Source organism: Oncorhynchus tshawytscha, linkage group LG27, assembly GCF_018296145.1.
Source record: "Oncorhynchus tshawytscha isolate Ot180627B linkage group LG27, Otsh_v2.0, whole genome shotgun sequence".
NCBI classification, from domain to species: domain Eukaryota; kingdom Metazoa; phylum Chordata; class Actinopteri; order Salmoniformes; family Salmonidae; genus Oncorhynchus; species Oncorhynchus tshawytscha.
Window position 1 is genome coordinate 12,760,036 of NC_056455.1, and position 9,546 is coordinate 12,769,581.

General features: G+C 44.7%; 1 protein-coding gene across 2 annotated transcripts in view; it reads left to right on the top strand.

The window, feature by feature from the left end:
* The window catches only part of LOC112247369 (retinol dehydrogenase 8), a 10,156-nt gene extending 7,496 nt beyond the window's left edge, over positions 1-2,660 (top strand). For both annotated transcript variants that reach the window (XM_024416117.2, XM_042307428.1), the window contains 4 exons: positions 634-813; positions 955-1,048; positions 1,193-1,376; positions 1,600-2,660. In XM_024416117.2, the coding sequence (XP_024271885.1) occupies positions 634-813; positions 955-1,048; positions 1,193-1,376; positions 1,600-1,827 (686 nt within the window). In that variant the 3' untranslated portion in view covers positions 1,828-2,660. The remainder of the gene's footprint in view (positions 1-633; positions 814-954; positions 1,049-1,192; positions 1,377-1,599) is intronic.
* Positions 2,661-9,546: the final 6,886 nt, after the last annotated feature.

The window sequence follows — 9,546 nt, forward strand, 5'->3', positions numbered from 1 at the left end:
ATCTACTGCAGCCCTCATCCTCCACATACAACACCCGTTCTGCCAGTCACATTCTGTTAAAGGTCCCCAAAGCACACACATCCCTGGGTCGCTCGTCTTTTCAGTTCGCTGCAGCTAGTGACTGGAACGAGCTGCAACAAACACTCAAACTGGACAGTTTTATCTCAATCTCTTCATTCAAAGACTCAATCATGGAAACTCTTACTGACAGTTGTGGCTGCTTTGTGTGATGTATTGTTGTCTCTACCTTCTTGCCAATGGGGTGCTGTTGTCTGTGCCCAATAATGTTTGCACCCTGTTTTGTGCTGCTACCATGTTGTGCTGCTGCCATGTTGTGTTGCTACCATGTTGTTGTCATGTTGTGTTGCTATCATGCTGTGTTGTCATGTGTTTGCTGCAATGCTATGTTGTTGTCTTAGGTCTCTCTGTATGTAGTGTTGTGTTGTCTCTCTTGTCGTGATGTGTGTTTTGTCCTATATTTTTATTTTATTTATTTGTGTTTTTAATCCCAGCCCAGCTCTAATCCTTAACGATAGGTGTCTGTACAGAAGGCTACAGTGTCGTATCTGTATAGCATTGGTAGTGTAACTACAGGTCTATAACCCTTGTCTCTATCTGTGAGTCTCCCCTCAGTCAACAATGCAGGTGTGGGCTTGTTGGGACCCGTGGAAAGCATCTGTATGGAGGACATGAAGAGGGTGTTTGAGACCAACTTCTTTGGCGTGGTGAGGATGATTAAAGAGGTCATGCCTGACATGAAGAAGAGGCGGGCGGGACACATCGTGGTCATGAGCAGTGTTATGGGTCTACAGGGTAAGACTGGCATGACAATGATTGAGGCGTTGGCTAGCGCACATACAGATCTGGACCAGCAGGCAAACTGTAAAAGCTGTAGATTCCGGTCCTGCTCTCTGACTACCATTCCTCCTGACCCTGAGTCTGCTCTGCCTGTAGGTGTGGTGTTCAACGATGTCTACACTGCCTCCAAGTTCGCCATGGAGGGCTTCTGTGAGAGTATGGCTGTCCAACTGCTCAAGTTCAATGTCCAGTGAGTTCCTCTCAGTCTGTCTTGTACTCCTATTGTGTTTCTGTCATTACATCTCTTGGTATCGCTCATAGTGGGCGTTCAATTACCTGGTTACCGTGCCAGTGTAATAGATTAATAAAGATTTATTCTATTCTCTCCGGTCAGTTTATCCATGATTGAGCCAGGGCCGGTGCACACTGAGTTTGAGACGAAGATGATGGAGGACGTGGCCAAGATGGAGTACCCAGGAGCTGATGCAGACACAGTGCGCTACTTTAAAGATGTTTACCTGCCCTCCTCCAAGGATATCTTTGAGGCCATGGGCCAGACCCCAGAGGACATCGCCAAGGTTAGTGAACACTCTCCCCTCCCTGTGTCACCCTTTGGTTCATGGGATTTCAGTTTGCCTAGTGTAATGGAACCAATGGAATAGTCCCAAAAGTGCAGATCCAATCCCATCTGGCACTCCAGACCAAAAAACACAAAGTATTTGAAAGAAACTCAAAACTCAAGGTGTGCTATAAACACTCAATGATGTCCTCTCTCTTTCTCTCTCTCTCTCTCCCATGTAGTGTACTAAGAAGGTGATTGAGTCAAGGAACCCTCGCTTCAGGAACCTGACCAACAGCCTGTACACGCCCATCGTGGCCATGAAGTACGCCGACGAGACAGGAGGCCTGTCGGTCAATACCTTCTACAACCTGCTGTTCAACTTCGGGCCCCTCATGCACATCACCATGAGCATCCTTAAGTGCCTGACCTGCAGCTGCCTGCGCCGACGCACCATCTCACCAAACTGAGACTGGGTCTGAAATGGAACCCTATTCCCTATATTGTGCACTACCAGGGTGAAAAGTAGTGTATTATATAGGGATAGGGTGCCATTTTGGATGCACCCTATGAGAAATATACAGTGGTGTAGCTGAATTATTGACACCCAAACCTGGACCACCTGGGGGAAGGAGGGGGCATGAAGTTCTCGGGGAGAGAGGCTGTGAGAGAACCAGGATAAGCTTTGGCCAGGCAACATGCACAATTGCACAAACACAGACAGTACAGTGTGACCTCATACATGGGGCTAAGAGTTTTTTCTGGTCAGATCATGTGATCGTGAAAAACTCCTGGCCCTCGTCATACATACACATGATCACACACAAACAACTTACCCACAAACACAGCCAGGCATCTCCTCCGTCCCGGTCTTTTGAGGTGCTGCTGGGCAATGACACTGTCTGTCCATCTGTCTATCTGTCTGTCTATCTGTGGATGGAAAAACAAAGCACAAATAACTTCACCAGTTACAAAGAATAACAAACGAACAACAGCATTACAATCACAGTGAAAGCGTAACGTAGCACCCAATGAACTTAAGACTCAGGCCTTGCTAAACTCTTAGTACAATGCAGTATTTAGCTCTGAGTTACGAAGAATCTACTAGATTCCCTCATTGTACATTTGATTTGATGTATGTCTTCATAATTGTATTGTTTTGCTGTTTAATCATATTATTTCTGCATCTTTTTATAAGCTGAATGTGTGGTTTTTAAAAGTTTATGAATGGATAGATTGTTAATATCTTATTTTTGAAAGTAACTCATTGATTTAGAAATAAACTTCTTGGTTTACTCTGAAAGAGACAGCCTTTTTCTTAACGGCGCTGTAATGATGAGGCGTTTAGCTCAATGTCTTTGGAGGGGTTTCCAGAGAGCATGGATTCCATTGGGCCTGCAGGACTCTATGTGAACCAGTTGGGGGCACTAGATCACTGTGTGTTCTCTCTAGCTGTACCGTCAGCTTGGGGTGGCGATTCCACTACAGACGCCACAGCACACACAGCTCAATGAGCAGGAGACCTGTTGAGAGTATCATACTGTTGTCTAGGGATGGAGATCATTGTAGCCATATGTGGGTTGTAAGTCTTGATTAAGGTTATTGTTCATTGAAGTTACTGTCTCTGTGGGTCGGGACTGGATAATGTTTTTCTAGGGTCTGAGTGGATGTTTCCAACCACTGGTGTTGAAAGTTGTTCTGTGTGTGGTTCAGCTGGAGAACCAGTGAATGATAGTGTGTGAGAGAAAGTTTGTTTGCAAATGACCATGGAAATGTAAACTAATCTGAGATCTGTCTCCTTACACTCATAGCCAATAGGCCTAGTCCTGCTGTTAAGTGTCCGTGTGTGTGTGTGCCTGCGTTCTTTTGCATCTGCTTGTGTGCAGTGTGTGTGTGTGTGGACCAAGCCGGTGATCTGTTGACCCTAACCCCCCTCACACACACCCTGCTTTGTGCCATGTGAGAGAATATGACCTGGTTCCCATCCCTGAGGAGGGGTGAGCCCTGTTAATGACAGCCTCCTCCTCACAAACGGCCCCACTGCACCCCAGAGCCTCCCTCACCAGCTGTCTCCCTCACACCCTCAGCCTCGGACCCTCAGCCCTGGACCCTCAGTTCACTGAGAGAGCGAGACAGAGAGAGAGACACAGAAACCAAGAGAGTGAGAGAAAGGGAAAGAGAGAGAGACAGAGAGACCTACAGAGAGGAAGCCCAGGTCTGCCTGTAGAGTCCCAGTCTGTAGTGGTGGTACCCAGAGGATCCTGGATGTGTAGACCTAATCAGCAGTACGCTACGTATTTCAACAGTGGTAGCAGCCAGGTCTTTCTGTGCACTGCGCAGTGAGGGGAGCTACATAGGTCTCTGTGTGTGTGTGTGTGTGTGTGTCTTCATCAGAGGCGACAGCTACGAACAATGAAACAAAGACGCTGTCAGTCACAATCAAATGGGTGGGGGGTCAGTCCAGGGGGGTGGAGCCTGTGTTTTGAATGTAGCCGAGGCCCCGATGTGGGGACGCTACAGGGTGGGGGTGGGGGTGGGGGTGGGGGCAGTGAGGGGCGGGGGTGAGTCTGATTTGGGAAAATTAGGGATGGGGTGCCCCAGGCTGAATAGAAGACCTGTTAACTAATTGAATGAACACAGGAGTTACAGCAAGTCTCATTAAACAAAAGGTATTATTCTTATCAAACCATTGTTGGGCACTTTTGTTTCAGAATCAAGAACATAATTGCGATATAATCAGGGGCAACATGATGTGGCTTGGTCTTGACCCTGTCGCAATTACTAAGCCACTAAATACACACAACTCACACTGATGCACAAACACACAGCCTCCACATGCACACTCCAAATGTGTAGACTTATATAACCTTCACACACGCATACAAACACACACACACACACACACACGCATACACACACACACACACACACACACACAGGGAGTACCTAAAACATTTTCTTTGGCATTCTCATCGTCAGACACATTCCTAAAGTGTTTAGTCTTGGTTGTCGCCGGGTCAATTCTGGTTCAGTTCAGGGCCCTTCTCTGTTCCATCAGGACCAATACGTCATGCTCGTCCCTATGTCCTCAGAGAGAAGGAGCGAAAGAGAAGGAGAAAGAGGTGAGCGAGACTAAAGGAAGAGGGAGAGAGAGGGTGAGTGGAGTTGAGGTCTAGTCGACTGCTTCACTATGAACTCAGGGCATGATGACAGATAACCACAATGCCAAGCTGCTGTGTAGGCTACCTCCTCTGCATCCTCATTCTCAATATCACTTAAATGATGCCTGACCAAGTTCTACGTGACTGAAACGTTGCACTATAAAAGTAGATGTCCTTTTGGACGGACACACAGTGTCAGTTTTTGTTACCTACCACTGTTTTTAATATGTGGGTCCACTCTCCTTAATGCTCCTCTGTAAAGCAACCTCTTGTCTTGTTTTTGTGCCCAGCTGAATGGGGTTATTTTGAAAACTACTAAACTTCTCCAAAAAAATATGCATTGAGAGAAATTATGAAACGGAAACAGCAAGTATAGTAATAAGCTAAATCTTTATCAAAATCTTTCAAGTGCAAAAAGAATAATGGCCCATATTTGCAGCAGGGCATTCAGTGGTGTCTCCTCTTGGAGAGTCGGCCTCTCTTCTTGTTAAAATAATGGCCCATATTTGCAGCAGGGTATTCAGTGGTGTCTCCTCTTGGAGAGTCGGCCTCTCTTCTTGTTAGAGCCACTGTTCTTGGAGGTCAACACTGGAGTAGATGCAGTATCAATACAGGAGTCTGTCTGACCAGCTCCCTTCATCTTGGCCTGGTCAACATCAAGCTCCAAAGCAACCATGGCCTGAGGAAAAAGAAACATGGCTCTTAAGTGAAAAACTCACCAGGAGCAGGCGGTGGAGCAAGCAGAGCAAGGCGGGTGGAAAGGACAGTCAGAGCAAGGCGGGTAGAAAGGACAGGCAGAGCAAGGCGGGTGGAAAGGACAGTCAGAGCAAGGCGGGTGGAAAGGACAGGCAGAGCAAGGCGGGTGGAAAGGACAGGCAGAACAAGGCGGGTGGAAAGGACAGGCAGAGCAAGGCGGGTGGAACAGGAGAGCAGGCAGAAAGGACAGGCAGAGCAAGGGGGTGGAAAGGACAGTCAGAGCAAGGCGGGTGGAAAGGACAGGCAGAGCAAGGCGGGTGGAAAGGACAGGCAGAGCAAGGCGGGTGGAAAGGACAGGCAGAAAGGACAGGCAGAGCAAGGCGGGTGGAAAGGACAGGCAGAGCAAGGCGGGTGGAAAGGACAGGCAGAGCAAGGCGGGTAGAAAGGACAGGCAGAGCAAGGCGGGTGGAAAGGACAGTCAGAGCAAGGCGGGTGGAAAAGACAGGCAGAGCAAGGCGGGTAGAAAGGACAGGCAGAGCAAGGCGGGTGGAAAGGACAGGCAGAGCAAGGCGGGTGGAAAGGACAGGCAGAGCAAGGCGGGTGGAAAGGACAGGCAGAGCAGTGACTGAATGCTAGCAGGATAGTCCATATCTCCAATCATCTTTGTTGATAGCAATGTTGTGTTTCCATAAGTGGATGAATTGGTCTAATTTAGCATGTATGGTAAAGCCTCAACTATTAGCTACCTCTTCCAATTCAAATGAGTTTGAAAATGTTTTAATTAAGTATGGTTTTGTGTGTCTACAGCGCAAGCGAAACAAAAATAGAGACAAGTTCTAGTTAAGCGAGGCATCAAATCGGACAACCCACCCACCTGCCCGGCTTCAGTTGGGTCATTATAATTCTAAACAATGCATTCTAAAATAAATCACACACGCCTCGCACACTCGCCTTTGATGAGTTTAGGCCATTAGTCTCTGTAGGACAACAGAATCATATTTCAGGTCAAATAGATGTATAACATTGTGGTGTTTTCCCAAAGCCTTTCTCAGACCCCCTCCTAGCCCCAGTGCCCCTTCTCATCACTTTACCAGCATAAGGCCTTTCAAGCTGATCTTCAGTAGCAGGCCCAGTCCTCCCAGCACACAGGAGAGACCCAACATCACAGAACCTGCTGTCTCCAGCTTTTGGTCTTCAGTCTCATTAATCAATCGAACCAGCCTCCTCCAGACAATCTCACTCACACCAGCATTCTCCAAAGTCTGGAGGTCAGCCACACGGGTCCTCAGGAATTCAAAGCTAGGCGTAGCATCAGTTTGGGTTGTCTGGGTCAAAGTCTTTCCGGTCTTGGTGGTGGTCGTGTTCTCTTCAGTTGCCAAGTGTCGTTTGTACAGGATATTCAGAATGGTGTAAGTGTCGGTCTGGAGTTGAGGGGTGGCGGCCCACTCCTTAGGGATCATGGGGGGTAACAGGGTGTCCCGAAGCACCTCGCCATCTGGGAGTCTGTCAGGGAGTCCAGCGTGTAACGCCACCATGTAAAGAGCCACCAACAAAACAACAGTACTACACTTCAAAGCCATCGAAAGTGCAAGGAGTAAACTCAGCAAAAATGTCAAAATCAACCACTCTCTAGACAGAAAGATGAGTTATGAGGTTCAGAATTGGAATTAAGTTGTCATGGTAGTGCCATACAGTGGATTATGATGTCACAGACGGCTGCCAACAAGTCCTGCCCACTAGAATCAATAGAACAGAATTCATTTAAACGATATGGTCAACCCTCCTTTATGACATCACTACTAATATGGTCAAGTTGATGATTGGTTTAGATGTCTATGTGGGATAATTTCTCCATTCACAGTATACAAGTGTCATCAATATAGTGAGTTCAGCTGAAAGCATGACAGGACATATCCATTAGCTGCCAACTGATGCGCAAAGATTTTTATATCATGAAAACTTAACTACAAAGATATTATAAATGTGGAAAAAGTATATTCTTGGCACAGAGGTTGAGGTCATCAATGTAAAACTGATAAAAGTCATGCCTAACACTGACTAGTCTGTCTGGCTAAAGAGAGAGATGGACAGTGTACAGGGCTCCTTTCAACCTTTCTACTTCCGTGTTTGATTTAACTACACATCTGTGTTATGTTATTACTTGTGAAAAAGGTTTAGATTTTTGTTACCTGGGAGATTCTACAGAAGTGGTGTAAATTGCTGTCCCACCCCCAAAAAACAATTTAAAAAACAGTTGTCTCCAAACTCAGGACATTCATTAACATCATGATATGTTCGAATTCAATCCAATGCAATAACAAACATATTGTTCAATTAATATATACTGAACTAAAATATAAACGTAACATGCAACAATTTCATTGAGTTCACTGAGTTACAGCTCATATAAGGAAATCAGTCAATTTAAATGAATTCATTAGGCCCTAGTCTATGGATTTTACATGACTGGAAATACAAATATGCATCTGTTGGTCACAGATATCTTTTTAAAAATGTGCCTTACAATTGATCTCAGGGTCTCGTCATGTTTTTTTGTGCGTTCAAATTGCCATCGATAAAATGCAATGGTGTTCATTGTCCATATGCCTGCTCATACCATAACCCCACCGCCACAATGGGGCACTCTGTTCACAACGTAGACATCAGCAAACCACTCGCACACAACACACCATACACATGGTCTGTGGTTGTGAGGCCAGTTGGACGTGCTGCCAATTTCTCAAAAATTATGTTGGTGGCGGCTTATGGTAGAGAAATTAACATTACATTTTCTGGCAACAGGTCTGGTGGACATTCCTGCAGTCAGTATGCCAATCTCAAAACTTGAGAATTCTGTCGCATTGTGTTGTTTGACAAAACGGAACATTTTAGAGTGGCCTTTTATTGTCCCTTACAAATGCTCACTAACAGGGATCTAAGCATATTTGTGCTCAGAATTTGGGAGAAATAAGCTTTTTGTGCATATATGCTCACTAACAGGGATCTAAGTATATTTGTGCTCAGAATTTGAGAGAAATAAGCTTTTTTGTGCATATATGCTCACTAACAGGGATCTAAGTATATTTGTGCTCAGAATTTGGGAGAAATAAGCTTTTTGTGCATATATGCTCACTAACAGGGATCTAAGTATATTTGTGCTCAGAATTTGAGAGAAATAAGCTTTTTTGTGCATATATGCTCACTAACAGGGATCTAAGTATATTTGTGCTCAGAATTTGAGAGAAATAAGCTTTTTGTGCATATGGAACATTTCTGCAAACTTTTAATTCAGCTCATGAAACATGAAACACACTTTACATGTTGTGTTTATATTTTTGTTCTGTGTGGTACAAAGTCATTGTTTATACACCTATTTCTATTGTGAGGTGGCTGTCCCAAACCCTGACTCCTAAACTTTATGTCTGAAAATAAGGCAATGAATGATTTTTGTTAAAAAAAAAACACTATTATTTCAATAGAACATATTGAGTTGTTCTTTTATTACATTGAAAGATACTGATCTAATTATTTGTTTTGTTTATTTTAAAACATCTTTCTCTGAAAAAAGCTGTCTCCACTTTTGCTGTCACTACCAAAACACACACTTTAAGAGACTGTAAAATGAATGTGCCTTAATCCACAACCCTACAAACATCACCAGGTGATTACACCCTTCTCCACTATGGCCACATGGTGAGTAGTCCATCTGCAAACATTTTGGAGAAAATTAGTGAGCAAGTTGGTCAATCTTAATGTATTTTTAAGAAGAGTCACCACCGAAATTCTGATATATCAAGAAATACATAAAGTATCTGTCCAAATGAAAGATAACCAGCAATGTGTTAGCTATGGGGCTTCTTTAAAGTCCAAAATAAGTCCAAATTGTCCAAACCGAAACTGTCACAACCAAAACAATTGAAACCATAGAGATATATAGAGGTCTCATGTTTGTGTCTGTGCCATTATTAAGTCTGTCACCATTGGGGCTATCTCCAACTTAAAGTTGCATGTGCCATGCTCTGCCGACTGAGCCACAGAGGACCACCATGTTGGTAGAGTATTGAGATGCATAGTCAGCAAGGGATCCAACCTTCCAAGTGCCCAAACATTTACATCTATTTGGACAAAACATAGACGTCTATAATGTGCTATAGTGCACTGTACTCCACTGTACTGTGCTCTACCATACTGTAGCCTACTGTACTGTACTGTACTCTACTGTGCTCTACTATACTGTACTGTATCCTACTGTACTGTATGTACTCTACTGTACTGTACTCTACTGTGGTCTACTGTACTGTAGTATACTCAAGTTTCTTACAATTGAAGAAA